Source organism: Neomonachus schauinslandi, chromosome 9 (assembly GCF_002201575.2).
Source record: "Neomonachus schauinslandi chromosome 9, ASM220157v2, whole genome shotgun sequence".
NCBI classification, from domain to species: Eukaryota; Metazoa; Chordata; class Mammalia; order Carnivora; family Phocidae; genus Neomonachus; species Neomonachus schauinslandi.
This window is the reverse complement of record NC_058411.1, coordinates 70,356,732-70,372,007: the sequence shown is the minus strand read 5'-3', so window position 1 is coordinate 70,372,007 and position 15,276 is coordinate 70,356,732. Positions and strand designations below refer to the sequence as shown.

Below are 15,276 nucleotides of genomic sequence, written 5' to 3'. Positions count from 1 at the left end.
AGGGAAACTCAGCTGTGATCATCATGAAACTGCAATCCGGCCCTAGACTCTTTATGTGCGAATTCTTCTATGTGAGACAGAAATAATCTTCCTCGGTTAAGCCATTATTATTGGGTTTACTGTTACTGAAATCTCATTGTAATTAGTATGGTAACATAGAGGCCCCCTTTCCCAAGAGATGAAGGATCAAGTTTGAGCTGTGAGCAGTTATCTTTTAGACGTTTGACTAATTCATCATCTTGCAACACACTGTTGGGCTCCCTTTCTTCCTAGTCGTAGTATGTGACCAGATGGTGCCAATCAGTCTTCTTCATTCTCGACACAGTTCCAACTTTCTCTGGAATCACTCACAGCTCTATGTGTCCACCCCTCCCTACTTATACAGATAAAGAGAAATGAGTGTCCCTTATGAAGAGATAAAATACCTACTATTTTTATACTCTTCTAATCAGAATTAACTAAAAATATACCATTATATTTGTTCTTCTCCACTTGGTATATTAACTATCTTTTTGGACATTTTTATAGTGACTGTTTCCTTTTTGAATATCACTCCAGAGTCATGGATTTTAAAAATTCACCTTGTTCTGATTAATTATATTATTTTCCTTTTTTAAAAAATTAAAAAAAAATTTCGGGACGCCTGATGGCTCAGTCAGTTAAGCGCCTGCCTTCGGCTCAGGTCATGATCCCAGGGTCCTGAGATTGAGTCCCGCATCGGGCTCCTTGCTCAGCGGGGAGCCTGCTCCTCCCTCTGCCTCTGCCTCTCCCCCTGCTTGTGATCTCTCTCTGTCTCTCTCTCTCTGACAAATAAATAAAATCTTAAAAAAAAATTTTTAAAATTTAAAAAGATTTTATTTATTTGAGAGAGAGAGTGAGAGAGAGAGCACGAGTGGGGCTAGGGGCAGAGGGTCAGGAAGAGGGAGAAGCAGACTCCCCACTGAGCGGAGAGCCCGATCCCAGGACCCCGAGATCACGACCTGAGCCGAAGGCAGGTGCTTAACCGACTGAGCTACCCAGGCGCCCCTATTATTTTCCTTTTGATGATCAAATTGTCACAGTATGTCAGGTGGGAGCATTTTAAGATGGATTCCTTTGCCTTTTCAGCGCTACCTTATACAGTTTTAAAAAAATATCCTTGCTTTTTGTCATTAACAACATGTTCCAGGCCTAGAGTTATTTAAGACATGGAGCTATTTATTCTCCAAGGAACACTGAGTTCTATTTATTTATTTATTTATTAAAGATTTTTATTTTTATTTTTTAAAAGATTTTATTTATTTATTTGAGAGAGAGAGAATGAGAGACAGAGAGCATGAGAGGAAGGAGGGTCAGAGGGAGAAGCAGACTCCCTGCTGAGCAGGGAGCCCGATGTGGGACTCGATCCCGGGACTCCAGGATCATGACCTGAGCCGAAGGCAGTCGTTTAACCAACTGAGCCACCCAGGCGCCCCAAAGATTTTTATTTTTAAGTAATCTCTATACCCAGCGGGGGGCTCGAACCTACAACCCCGAGATTAAGGGTCACACGTTCCACTGACTGAGCCAGCCAGGCACCCTTCCACCTGAGTTATTTAATCTAATCAAATTAATTAATTAATTTATTTTTAAAGATTTTATTTATTTATTTGAGAGAGAGAGAGAGCGCGAGCACAAGTGGGTGGAGGGGCAGAGGGAGAGGGAGAAGCAGACTCTCCGCTGAGCAGGAGCCCAAGGTGGGGCTTGATGTCTGGACCCTGGGATCATGACCTGAGCCGAAGGCAGCCGCTTAACCGGCTGAGCCACCCAGGTGCCCCTCCCCCATGAGTTATTTTAAAGGTGAATAATATTTGAGGCAAAGATCCTGGTGCTAAGAATGCATATCAGATTTTTCCTGATGTTGTTTCTAGGCTACTTTAGTGACAACGTTTGAAAAAGTTATTTCTTTTGAAAACCACAAATTCACATTGGTATTTCCTATTTAATTCAAGCATTACTAATTTCCTTTTTTATTTGACTTGAATATACAAGCTTACATTTATCTTCTCAACAACATACCTGCCTGTAACTTGTAACCCCTGATCCCAATTGTAATGGCATCTTGTCTCTTCAGTGATCCTGCAGTTTCTCATTGACCATCATTCTCTAGTTGCTTTACTGATAGGCTCATCCATGCTGGGAGAATGGGACAGCTCGGTAAGACAGAGAGATTTTATAATACCAGCAGGAGAGTGGTTGAAGGGATGAGTCATAGCATCCAAGATAACAGGAAGTTTAAGAAAGGAGGACAAGACAGCACAAATCAGGAGAAAGAAGAGAGGCTGAGGGATCATCTGGAACAGGTACAGTGAAGGAAGCTGAGAGAGCTGTGAGGTGACCGTCAGAGTGTGGAGTGGCTGAAGTTCAGATCACAAAGGTGGAGCAGTTCTAGGAGGTGGCCTTGTCATTGACACATTCCATGCCTGGAGATCTACACTTGCTCACATGTGACTTTCTACCCCTACCTCCAGCTGTCTAAGGAAACTGGGTACACCCACTCTTGGCTAGAGCGAACACCCCCCCCCATCTCTTGGATGGGGAGGGGAAGGCCAGAGTCCATCTGGGACCTAGCACAGATGGATACCCAGGTTCACTGCCTGCTGGCTGTCCCCATGTAAATGAAATACATATACCATGTTCAGGCTGGGCACCTGCCCTGCCTGCCTCACCAGCCACAGGCTCCGGGCCGCTCTGTGGTCCTCCCCGCACTTCTGCTGGTGCCTAAGCCTCCTGCCCTAGCCCACACGGTGCTGGCTCAGCTTCTGATTGTGCTGGCCAAGATCCGTGATGCTGGCACACCTCATAGGAAGGAGCCTGCAGGGTACACTGAGGCTGGTCCATCTGGGCCCCGGTGGGGGCCTGTCAGGCTCACCTGGGCCACCTGTCCCCAAATAGCACTGAGTGGAGAGCTGGGGGTGGAGGAACAGGAAGAGCAGAGTCTGCAAAGTGGCACAGACTTCCCTACCTGCCAAACCCCACAGGCACAAAGAGCTGCAGTGGGAGGCAGGGGGTGGAAGGGGAGGTAAGAGGGGCCAGGTCCCCAGACACCACAGCTCTACTCTTCACTCTTCACCTTGGGTGTTAGGCACAGGGTCCCATGCAAGAAGATAGAATACAGGCAGCCAGAGGGAGCCTCTCTCCTACCCCAAAGAAGCTGCTTCTGGGGCAGGAGAGGGCAGAGGGCGGAGGTCAGAGGTCAGGGGTTAGATTCCAGTCCTTGAAAAGCTTGAACCTTTAGAGTGGGAAAATGAGGAAGCCAGAGAAGCTTGAATATTTCCAGCCACCCAGTAGGTTCCCCCGACGCAGGCGCAGGGACACCCGGTCCCCCGGGTCCAGGGGCAGTAACACAGAGCTGGTGGCTGCCTCTCGAGTCACATCAGGGTCGTTGGCAAAGGCTGAGATGACAGGCCATGTGTTCAGCATCAGGCTCACCTGGGGAGGTGAGCCCAGTTAGCACTTCTGCCCAGCCCTTGTCCCAAGACCCCACACTTTCCTGAGGGCTGCTTTTTTTCTCCAGCCCCTAAGGGACTCTGTAATCCTGGGAACTTGGGGCTCAGTGCACTCTTGTAGGAGGGCTGAGAGGTGGCCAGTGTTGTCCTCTACCTCCTCCACCCTCTCTGCTAGGCCGGTCCTTTCCGCCCTTGCCCCTGCCAGGCCCCCACCCCACAGGTCAATGGAGGGTCTACCGAGGAGTCACAGCTGGACTCTACTTGTTCACCTTCCCTCCCCTCCCGTCCTGAGCCAGGACAGGGCCCCAGCCCACAGGTCACCTGAACAGTTTGGCGGTTGTACACCTTCACCACATGGAACCGGAAGCTATAGACACCACGGACAGGGGCCACGAAGGAGCCTGAGGCCCGGTCAAAGCCACCACCCTCATTTACCAGGACCTGTGGGAAGCAGACTCTGCTGAGTGGGGCTCGGGGAAACTACTGGGCTGTGGGGAGGAAAAGTAGGGGTGGCAAGAAGACAAGAACAGGAGGAAGGTCCAGATTCAAAAGAAATGGTGAGAAAGGGCAAGGAGGGGTGTGGGTAGGAGTGTAGGGAAGGGAGACGGGCAGTGGCGCTGAGGAGCCCCTGGTCACAGTGGGGGGCTTTTCCTTAAGAGCAAAGTGGGTTTGGGCAGTTGATTCCAGGTCCTTACAGGTCGTCTGGACAAGGGTAGGGGGATTACCTGGTCGAAGTAGATGGCCCCACTGGTGCCATTGCTGATCTCTCCTGCTGGCTCATGGTGGTGGCTTCGGACTGCGGCAAATGCCACTCTTCCAGGGGGCGCCTCTCCCAGGGCTGCTCCCCCAGGCCCCCCTGCAGCAGCTCGGCCAGGCTCACAGACCACCAGGCACTCACCCTCCAGGAGGACAGGCTCTGCCCCCTCTTGGGCCCACCCGCACCCTAGAGCCAGAAGCATCAGGGCCAAGGGCAGCCTGGGGCTGGGTAGGAGACCCGGTAGCCAGTGTCGCTTGGCTCCCAGCATGGCTGAGTGGCTCTGTGACCCACAAGTCCTCCTGTCTTCTGCCCCCTCTCGGTGTTCCTTTCAGTTTCCGCTTCTGGCGGACTCTCACTACCTCTCACCCTGCTCCTCAGCCCTCTCTGGGTCTCACTGTTCCCTGGTCTCAGCATGTCTCTCTCCGTACCTCTCTGTCCTGCCTCTCTCTCCCACCGTCACTGCAGTTCCCTCCTCCTTGGCAGGGCATGAAGTGACAGCAGCAGTTGGGCTCGAGGAGGGAGAGGAGGGATGAAGCAGCCAGACAGGAGGGCTACAGCCAGAACCCAGGGCAGCCCTCCTGGAGAGCACTGAAGGCTGCATATGGGACGACAGAGAACTTGGTGTGTTCCTAAGAGTGTCATGTGCCTGTGAGGACGTGTGAGTGCCCGTCATGTGTGTGTGTGAGTGCATGTGTGCGCAAGACAGCGCTACAGTCCCTTACTTCTCCTTGTTCCTCCCCTCTTCAAAATCCCTCGCTAGTCAACAGCCCTCAGTGGCCCCTTTCCGCTCTTGGAAGAAAGCGGGCGCCCTTGTCTTTTCCCTACAATTGTTTTGGTGGAAAGTGCTTGGGCCAACGGTGTCAGTATCTTGTGACCGTGGGCCAGTCTCTTTCTCTCCTTGGTCTTCCATATCTTCATCCGAAGGTAATGGATTAGTCCCTCTAAGGCCTTCTTCACCTCCAGCTCTCAACGAGCGGCTTTTCTCTCCCGAGAAACAGCTGCTCAGAACGAGCGAGAACCCAGACTTACGCGGAGAGAAGAGCCCATCAGCCAGGCTTGGACGCGGAGCCCGGGGGAACTGCGGGCGAGTGGGCGGGCCGGGGAGGCGGGGCCGGGGGCGGGCCGGGGAGGAGCCCGGCGGCAGGCGCGCGCTAGGGCCCGGAGCCGGCCCAGCGCGGGGTGGGGTCTGGCTGACTCCACCCCGGGCCAGGAAGTGACTCAAAAAACTGTTCGAGATGTGAAGACAGGTCCCAGTTGGGTGAGGACTTCGGGAAGGCCCGCCCAGATTCGGCCCTCCCCCCGCCCCCCGCCCTTCTCTGGGCCTGGGGCGCGGGCGAAGCTGGGGGCGGCAGGCTCCGAGAGGCGCCGGCGGGACTGAGGCCGAAGCGGGCGGCCGAGGCGGGTAGGCTCGCTCTCCCCCGCGCCCGGGCCGCGGGAGCCGAGCCGGAGGCCCCAGTGCAGAGCGCGGCCGGGGGGAGGGGCGGCGGCCGCAGGCGGCTGTGGGCGGTACCCGGCCTGGCCCCTGGGCCCCGAGTGGGGCCGTACCGCGCCGGAGAGGAGCGGCGGACAGCGGAGGGAGGGGGAGAGGTGGGAGGGGCTAGAACCTTGGAAATGGCAGACCAGGGACTCCAGAGGACATCCCAGTTGAAGCCCCGGTGAGGATTCGTCTTTAAGAGGCCGCTTTGGACCCGGAGACTGCAGAGACCCCCGAGGAGAGAGACTGTTTTGTCATCTGTTCACTTCTGGCCTCCAGACCGAGCTGGAGCCCCCCCACTCTTCCTGCTTAGGGCCCTGGTCAGCTTTTCCAGAGGCCAGATGCCCATCCCCAACAGGCAGCCTTGTTTGCCCATGACTTCGTCTCGGAGAGAAGACCCGGTTCCGCATAATCTGACATTCCCTTCCTAGATGGACCCAGGGTGTTTACTAGATGGGTAACTAAGTGCGACCTGTTGATAGCTGGTGTCGGCTGGGAGACCAAAATTTGGGTTGAGGGGACGAGGAGGCTCTGAGCTGCCTTCCCTCCTTCCAGGGCTGGGTGGCCAAGCAGCCATGCCTACGTGGGGGGCTGGCTCGCCGTCCCCTGACCGCTTTGCTGTGTCTGCGGAGGCTGAGGACAAGGTGCGGGAGCAGCAACGGTACGTGGAGCGCATCTTCAGCGTGGGGATGAGTGTCCTCCCGAAGGACTGTCCTGAGAATCCTCACATCTGGCTGCAGCTGGAGGGCCCCAAGGAGAACGCCAGCAGAGCCAAGGTGAACACCCCTCTCTGCCCCTTCAGGGAACAGTGACTCCCTCCCCTGCACAGAGGCAGAGGAGAGGAGGGGCTGCTGGGGAGGATCTCCACTCACTCCTTGGTTGTCTTACTGGCAACCTCAGTGGCTCTGAACTTTGAGGGACTTTGCAAATCTATTTCTGTGGAGTTTTGGTTTCATTTCAGCCGTGATGAGCCAGTTTCTGCCAAGACTTAGCGACAGGTGATTCGCTCAAATCAGTTGTGACTGGGAGATAATCCAGTTGGGCAAGCAGGCCCCACCAAGGAATTCAGTGGGGGATGGGAAGCCAGGCCACATTGCTTCCTTCGGTCAGAGGTTCCAGTACAGCTCCACCACCTACCAGCTCTGTGACAGAGTCTCCTATTTCCTTATTTATGAAATGTGAATAATAGCAGTGTCCACCTCATTGGGCTTATTGTGAATGAGATAAAGCATGAGTTCAGCAAAAGTTAGCAATGACAGTCATTATGATGGAAATATGTAACACACATACACGCATAAATATTTAGAGAGACAACCTTGTTAATTATAATCAGTTAATTATAATAGTACCTTAAGTTGAGTCAAGTTCTAAATGGAAATACTAGCCATAGACTATCAGCTGAAAAGGGAAGGAAGTGGATTCTTGATCCCTTTTTAATCCTTACCTTTGTCAGGATCTATGGGGCTCCATTGCTCTGCCCAGGCGTCTTGGAGCTTGGGGTGGGATGCAATAGGCTTGAAGAGGCTACTGGGCCATGTAGAATTCCAGCAGTCTCCTTTTTCCCTACCCTACCCCCCCCCCCCCCCCCACCGCCCATTCCTCCCCCAGGAGTTCCTGAAGGGTCTTTGCAGCCCAGAGCTGCAGGATGAAGTCCACTATCCACCCAAACTGCATTGCATCTTCCTGGGAGCCCAGGGCTTCTTCCTTGATTGTCTGGTCTGGAGCACATCAGCCCACCTCGTGCCAGGGCCCCCCGGTTCGCTGATGGTCAGTGGCCTGACCGAGGCCTTCGTCATGGCTCAGAGCAGAGTGGAGGAGCTGGTGGAGCGGCTGAGCTGGGACTTTCGGCCAGGGCGAGCCCCTGGAACCTCCCAGTGTGCTGGAGTGCTGCGAGACTTCTCGGCCCTGCTGCAGCCCTGTGGGGATGCCCACAGAGAGGCCCTGCTGCAGCTGCCCCTAGCTGTCCAGGAGGAACTGTTGAGCCTGGTGCAGGAGGCAGCCAGGGGGCAGGGACCCCAGGCACTGCCCCCCTGCGGTGGGGGGAGCCCCGGCCCACTGGGTGCTCAGTACCAGGGTGTCAGAGCTCCCTCGAGTGAAGGCAGGGAGTCCCTGGACCCTGGACCTACGGGGTGGCGAGAGTTGAGGGTAGAGAGACAGGTTATGGAGCTGGAGGGAGGGAAGCAGGGTGGTCCCAGGGAGATGGATTTGGGGTGGAAGGAGCTGCCTGGGAAAGAGCCTTGGCAGAAAGAAGGGGCCTTCAGATCACAGTCAGGAGGAGGAATGGCAGGGCAGGTACGGCCCCTGACAGGAAAGGCCCTGGGCAAGGAGGGGGTGCCTCAGGACAGAGGAAGGTCGGTCTGTGTCCAGGGCGAGCCTCCTGGTGCCCAGGGCCCCTGTCAGAGGGCAGCTCAGCCCCGGGGAGCCTCCCTCCTGCAGCGGCTACACAACGGGAAAGCCTCACCTCCAAGGGTGCCTAGCCCTCCACCTGCGCCCGAACCCCGGTGGCACTGTGGAGACCGAGGAGACAGGGGAGATAAGCAGCAGGTCGCGGCACGAGGTCGTGGGTCTCCGTGGAAACGAGGCTCGCGCGGGGGCAACTTGGTGACCGGCACGCAGCGTTTCCAGGAGGCCCTGCAGGACCCTTTCACCCTGTGCCTTGCCAATGTCCCCGGCCAGCCAGACCTCCGTCACATTGTCATCGACGGCAGCAATGTGGCCATGGTGTGAGTACCCGGTGGGCCCGAGGATCCAGGCTGGGGGGTGGGAGGGATGATCCGAGCAGAGTTCCTGACCCTGAGCGGCCCCTCCTCTGGGGCCCCAGGAGCGCTGACCCCTTCCCGCCGCAGGCACGGCCTCCAACACTACTTCTCCAGCCGGGGCATCGCCATTGCTGTGCAGTACTTCTGGGACCGGGGCCACCGGGACATAACCGTCTTTGTGCCTCAGTGGCGCTTCAGTAAGGATGCCAGGGTCAGAGGTGAGTTGGGCCTGGTCTTTTGCAACCTGGGATAGGCCCCGCTTTAGCCTGAGGATAACCCCGTTGTGCGCCTGTGTTTCTCTAGAGGGCCACTTCCTGCAAAAGCTGTATTCCCTCAGCCTGCTCTCCCTCACTCCCTCCCGAGTCATGGATGGCAAGAGGATCTCCTCCTATGATGATAGGTACTTGCTTCTCTCCTGGCCCCCGTCTTGAGATTCCAGGAACACAGTGGGGAAACTGAGGGAGAGACAGAAGCTCCTGACCCCTTGTGCTGTCTCTAAGCCTGGGCAGCGGGAAAATGGCCAGTCATTCCTTCATGGACCTGTACGAACGAGTCAGTAAACCTGCCCCGCAGGCGTGATGAGACAGATGGTGGACAGCCGTGGGTGTCCATTCATTCATTTTTCGTTCCTCAAGCTGAATGCTGCCTTGTATTTATGTAGGCTTTCCTGTCTAGAAAATACTAGTTTAATGGAAAGCTGGTGACGTGGGTAACTGACAAGTACCTTCTGACAACCCACATTTCCAAACATGTAGAGAAATCCCCCAACGTTCTGGAAGCGCCAGGGTAAATGTTCAAAATCACAAGTCAAATGAAGAGACACAAGCCATGCATTCTAAGAGTATACAAAACATGTTCTGATAGAAAGGTCACTGGACTTAGAATCAGAAGATCTGAATTTGAGCCCCAAGTTGTACTATTCATTGACTCTGCCCGCGGACCAGTCTCTTAGCGGGCTAACCTCTGTCTCGGTCCTCTTCATTTGGTCACCCTCCTTGTGAATATCAAAAGGAGCTGAGGGATGTGCTTGCCTCACTCAAGGTGCTAGGCAAGTGTACAGTGATATTCCTTAACTGTTCACAGACCCAATCAAGTGTGGCAGTGGGTCTCGTCTCTGTCCTACAGAACCGCAGACATAGGGTAGGAGTGGTGACCTCTCTTGACCAAGGCTATTACATGGCAAAGGAAAAGTGAGAACTTAAAACTGCCAAATTGTTTAAATGAAAAATGAAGGGCACATTCCCTCCCCAGAGTTTACACAGTGGGGAAATGGGCAGATTTTAAAGATTTTATTTATTTATTTCAGAGATAGGGAGAGCAGAGGTGGGGAGTGGGTGGTGGAGGGGAGGAGTAGAGGGAGAGGGGCAAGAAGACTCCCCACTGAGCGCAGAGCCCGGTGCGGGGCTCCATCCCACAACCCTGAGATCATGACCTGAGCCGAAATCAAGAGTCGGACACTTAACCGACCGACCCACCCAGGCGCCACAGAAATGGGCAGATTTTAAAACCCAATTAACCAATTAAAAAATTTTTACTACTACAAGTTCTTTATTCTCTAGGATTTTCAGTTTTAAAGAAAAACTAGTTTCCAACTGTAGCGCTTATACGTTTTGTCTTTTCAAACAACGTTTCCTCCCTAACAAGCAAATGGTATTCTGCAAAAAGGCAGTTCACTTTCTCCCAATGCTCTTCTGTTTTATGTCTAGATTTCACAGATTATCCAAGATATGGAACCTTTCCACACCAGCATTGACACAGAATTGAAATTGAAGAGCGAGTCAGTTGTAATGAATTTTAAAGGCACGTGTCTGTACAGTTACGTAGGTCCCAGTAGGCAGACAGCCCGATGCGAATTTGGAATTTTGTCTGGTTACAGTGAATGACACGGTGGTGCGTGGCGTAGGCCCACGGAATGAGTACTGCTGAGTAACAGATGAAGTAACACGATAGTAAAATACCCTTAACCAGCAAATGCCTTTTGTCTATCCTGTGATACCATGGATACACCTTCATTTGTTTCCCAGACAGAAACTCAGAACCAGACATGTTACACTGAATCCTGATCACTAGTCTCCCGTATGCCACACTGTCTTTCAAATACTGCCTGCTCACTTAGCACCTAGCAGTAGGCGCATGGCCTGCAGGAGGAGGTGGGGATGCTGGGAATTAGGGCGGGCCTGATCATTGACTTCGGAGCCCACACAAACCCTAAACCAAACACAGTGGCAACTTGGAGGAAAGGGAGCCCCCTTCTAGTAGGAGTTTTCTGGGAAGGGAGGGATTTGCCAGTTTTTTGTCGATTGAGGACTTGGGCTAGGCTGCATCTTTTAGTTTCTAAACTTGTTAGAAAAGACCCCCATCCACTGCCTCATGAGTCCTATCCCAGTCTTGTGGAGTCAGAATTTCTAAAGTGGGGCCCAGGCATCTCTTTTTTTTAAAAGTTCCCTGGTGATTCTGTTCATCAGTGAGGTTAGGGAAGCACCTCCAGATGGAGGGAATAGTTTGAGAAACATGGTGGCAGTCAGCACAGGACATGTTTGGAGAACGGGGTGTTATCTGATCATTGATTTTGGCAGAGTTGAAAGTTCATTAGGAATACCAGGAGAGATAAGGCTGTAAGGATGGCTCGAGCTGGGCTTAGAAGGCCCTAGCTGCCAGGCCTGGGCATGTGGACTTTACTCGGTAGATAAAGGGCAAGCAGGGGAGAGATTTGTTGAGGGGAAGGCAGGAGAGACTGCAGGGTGGTGAATGGTTGGAGTCAGGGGACCCCCTTATCAGGAGGCTATGCGGTGTCTCAGCTGCAGTGTCCAGATAGCTAAGGGTAATGGTATGACTGGAAAGGAAGGGGCAGAGTGGAAGGCTTTTCAGGAGAAGAACGTGATAGATCTGTGACTGACTGGTGGGTAGGGTGGAAGAAGACTGGGCTGGAGCCAGATCTCACTGTCTCTCACTAATGAGGCACAAAGTGTTGGGTGGAAGATTGTGGTAGGTGGAGGGGATGCTATTGGGACACCATGCTGGCTTCATCTTTGTTTCCTCTCCAACCCATGGCACCCAAATCTGGCAGGCACCTGGTGGCTGGGTCAAGGTGAGGTGGGGGGCCAGATCTCCATCCACAGAAGTGGGTCATGGGAGTCAATAATACTCTTTGGGGTTGGGGCCTTGGAGAATGCCAGAACGGCTGCTGTGATTTTTGAGACAGGTTCATGGTGAAGCTGGCCGAAGAGACCGATGGGGTCATTGTCTCCAATGACCAGTTCCGGGACCTGGCGGAGGAGTCTGAGAAGTGGATGGCGATCATCAGGGAGCGGTGAGAGAACAGGGCGTGTACTCAGACCTTTCTCTAAACCAGTTCTGCTCTGCCACCGGGTGAAGACTCTGGGAAGGGGCTTGATATGGTCTCGAAGGATGGTGGCCAGTAGTTTTCTGGTGGTGCTGGTCTCAGCTGTCTGGCAGGTTCGTCAGAGCACCCCTGTGACCATATGTTTTCTTTCCGCACCCAGCCTGCTGCCTTTCACTTTTGTGGGAAACCTCTTCATGGTTCCTGATGACCCGTTAGGGCGAAATGGCCCCACGCTGGATGAATTCCTGAAGAAGCCAGTCAGGTAATGCCCCACATTCTCCCAGGCAGCCCCCAGCCTTGGCCCTCTATCTGCAGGGGCCTTGTAGATCCCGAGACTTGGGGGCAGGGTGACCTCATCTGGGCCAGCTTGCTTCTGTACTGTTTGGTTGCTGTGGGCCTGGCCTTTAACTGCTTTTCAGGGCATCCTGATCGAGGCCCTCCTGGCTGGGAGGGGCGCTTCCCCTAATCCATATTTTTGGTGGATTATTTGGAACATGGTTGCTTTTACTTACAGCCAGTTGTATTCCACACGCCCTCTGCTGGACTATTAAGTAAGCGATCACTGTATTAGACTAGAACTAGATCATAATAGTGACAGGCTTCACCTTCCTGGTTCTAAAGGGACCGGTCTTCTCCCCTTCAGAAGTGGCTTGATGCTGCCACTCAGTGGTCAGCTTGGGGAACATCAGGACTGCGTCTTCCACCGTGACCCCAGCCCCACTCCCAAGCCAGGAATAGGCCGGGCCGTTACCTGGGAGGCCCATTGAGCTCTCGCTTCCCCCCAGGATGCTCATCAGCTCTTCGTGTACCCTCTGCTTCTTCCCAGGGCGCAGGGGGCTTCTAAGGCTCAGCATCCTTCCAGGGCCTTCGCAGAACCCGGTCAGCAGCAGCAGGGGAGAGAAGAGGAGGAAAAAGGCAGCAGTGGCATCCGGAAGACCCGGGAGACTGAGCGGCTGCGGCGCCAGCTGCTGGAGGTGTTCTGGGGCCAGGATCACAAGGTGGACTTCATCCTGCAGCGGGAGCCCTACTGCCGGGACATCAACCAGCTCTCCGAGGCCCTGCTGAGTCTCAACTTCTGAGCCTCCCCTGCCTGACTGCCTGCCTGCCACCCGGTCAGCTTCAGCCTGGCCCAGCTCAGCTCTTTCTGTGAGGGTCCTTGTGCTGCTCAGACCCTGACCTAGACTCACTCTGAGTTGGTGGGACTTGATCTCATCTTGAGTCAGGACCTCAGATAGCTCTCAAGAGGTTCTGCTCAGCCTTAAGTTCTCAACCTTGCCATAGCACAGGGTTTCTGTAGGGAGTGGGGACCCGCTGGGAAGAGCAGGTCCTGGAAGTGGGGACTGCCGGCTCCTTCAAACTGAGTTGGGGATGGAGGCTTGGGGGGGTGGGTGGGGAACGAAGAGCAGGTGGCAAGGAAGCGAAGTCTTTCCTCCCCCTGGCTGTGGCTCTGGATGCCAGAGGGACAGTTGCTTCCCAGGCCTGGCTGGGCTGCTGGGTGCATCGAAGGGAATGCTGGGCCCTGGGGAGGCCCTGGGGAGGTATTACGGGGTCTGGGTCACAGTGGGGCAGCAGGGAGCTGGTGGAGAAGGCAGAGGGAGACTGGGCTTCCGGTCTCAGCTATGTCTGTCTGTGACCTTGATGGAGCTGCTTGGCCTTTACTTCTGCTTGTAAATCAGGGCTAAAAATGCCGGCTGGGAAGAGAAATGAGAACACAGCGGAAAGCTCCTCGGAGGAAAGGTACTTGCATCAAGTCTCAGGTGTGTCTGTCTGTGGCTGCACAGGCTGCCTAACCAAAACCTCACTTTGCCAGAGCTGAGGATCCTCTGTCCCCAGGGCTCAGGCCCTTGATTTTAATTAACACTGCGTCCTCAGTATCATATGCCCTGTAATGGCTGCGTCCCTTTTGGGCAACCCCCCAAATCCACATTTACAAAACAGTTAATTAGGGGTGACTGTTTGCATTACCAAAATACTCTCAGGGTTCCTGTAAATGGCAGCTCTCCTGTTGCGTTCAAGTGTTTACAGATGAACGAATGTGTCAGAAAGTCCCCGGTTAGATGCACTTGCTGAAGTGTTGAGCGTTCACCAGACTGATGAAGCCATGCTCTGCAATGACAATGTTAATGTGATCTGACCCCAGCATTTTCTCTACAGAACACATACGTGGCATAAAGTGAGCCCCACTTCTGCTGTGTGTGTGTGTGTATGTGTGTGTGTGTGCGTGTATGGGGATGGGAGGGTTTTCAGAGGTTGTTATCGAGATGAACCAATGATCTGGAAAATGAAAACCGAAGAATCCCAAGTCGGAAGGAAAGTACCTCACTGGCCACCAGATCAACCACTGTTACATAAGAACATTGCCTCTCCATCCTGATTCCTACATCCTGCCCTTTATCTTTTTTTTTTTTTTTTTAAGATTTTATTCATTCATTTGACAGAGAGAGACACAGCGCGAGAGGGAACATAAGCAGGGGGAGTGGGAGAGGGAGAAGCAGGCTTCCTGCTGAGCGGGGAGCCCGATGTGGTTCTCAATCCCTGGGATCATGACTGGAGCCAAAGACAGCTGCTTAACTGACTAAGCCACCCAGGCGCCCCTCCTGTCCTTTATCTGCTTAAAGTCCTGTGCAGGGAAACGGACTACCTCCAGGTCGCACATTCATCCGTGGACAGCACTGGTCAGTAGACCTTCCTTTAGCGCAGCCCCCAAGTACGCTTTTCTGTTACTTCTACCCTTGAGATGGGTCATTCCCTCAGGAACAATACAGAGCCCATCAACTTCCTAAAGAGCCCAAGACCAGATAAAGAAGTAGGACAGGTGCCCCTGGATTCTGTGCTGTCTGGGCTCTGTGGTAGGTCCCGGGCCATGGTCCTTTTCAGGCTGTCACTTCTCCCTGAGGCACAGCGAGTTGAGTACTGCCACCTCAGTTCTTCGTTCCAGCAACCAGTGTGGGGAGCTGGATGATGCTGGAGAGTCTCTGGGTCCCGGTGTCTTCACCCCTCCTCCCCATTGCTGCTTTATACCACTAGCCTGTATTGACCTGAGCTGGGGGCAGGTGTGTTGGAAAGAAGCTAGTTAGGGGGTGACGGTGGCTCAAAGACAGCCCAGAGTCCTCTGGGAATAAGGAGATTGGTTAAGATGGCCCAAACTGGGGGCTAGGGGAACTGTTGGTTAAGTTGTGGCCGATAACCAGGGCAGGAGGCCAGGGGTATCATCTGCCCTTTTGTGCTAGGGACCCTGGTTGCCTGAAGTGGCCCCAGTCAGATGAGAGGCAAGTCCTCAGCTTCTTACAGACACGGATGTTGGCTTTGTCCTACTGCAGCTTGATGACCTAGGACCAACGTGTGATTGCTTTATTCACTGCTGTTCAGTGACAGACTGAAGGCTGTTCTAGACTGGGGCCTGGTCTCTTCTTCTGATGGCACCCTAATATTAGGCACTGTGTGGACAAGTATGCAGGATGACCACAGAACCCACT

General features: G+C 53.8%; 2 protein-coding genes across 4 annotated transcripts; one reads left to right on the top strand and one right to left on the bottom strand.

Moving 5' to 3' along the window:
- Window positions 1–3,207: 3,207 nt before the first annotated feature.
- CBLN3 (cerebellin 3 precursor) lies at window positions 3,208–4,573 on the bottom strand. The gene is made up of 3 exons (XM_021695582.1): window positions 4,193–4,573; window positions 3,789–3,908; window positions 3,208–3,450 (listed from the first exon to the last, which is right to left on the bottom strand). Exons 1-3 carry the CDS (start codon window positions 4,490–4,492, stop codon window positions 3,253–3,255), a joined length of 618 nt encoding a protein of 205 aa, XP_021551257.1. The 5' UTR covers window positions 4,493–4,573; the 3' UTR covers window positions 3,208–3,252.
- A 988-nt stretch (window positions 4,574–5,561) lies between these two features.
- KHNYN (KH and NYN domain containing) lies at window positions 5,562–13,934 on the top strand. 3 transcript variants are annotated; one of them, XM_021695328.1, is made up of 8 exons: window positions 5,562–5,626; window positions 6,254–6,474; window positions 7,307–8,421; window positions 8,545–8,675; window positions 8,761–8,857; window positions 11,660–11,767; window positions 11,961–12,062; window positions 12,627–13,934. In XM_021695328.1, the coding sequence occupies exons 2-8, from the start codon at window positions 6,274–6,276 to the stop codon at window positions 12,877–12,879; spliced, it is 2,007 nt and encodes a 668-aa protein (XP_021551003.1). In that variant the 5' UTR covers window positions 5,562–5,626; window positions 6,254–6,273; the 3' UTR covers window positions 12,880–13,934. The 3 variants fall into 3 exon arrangements, with proteins under 3 accessions (XP_021551003.1, XP_021551002.1, XP_021551004.1); XM_021695327.1 differs by lacking the exon at window positions 5,562–5,626 and adding an exon at window positions 6,137–6,155; XM_021695329.1 differs by lacking the exons at window positions 5,562–5,626; window positions 6,254–6,474 and adding an exon at window positions 6,681–6,696.
- Window positions 13,935–15,276: the final 1,342 nt, after the last annotated feature.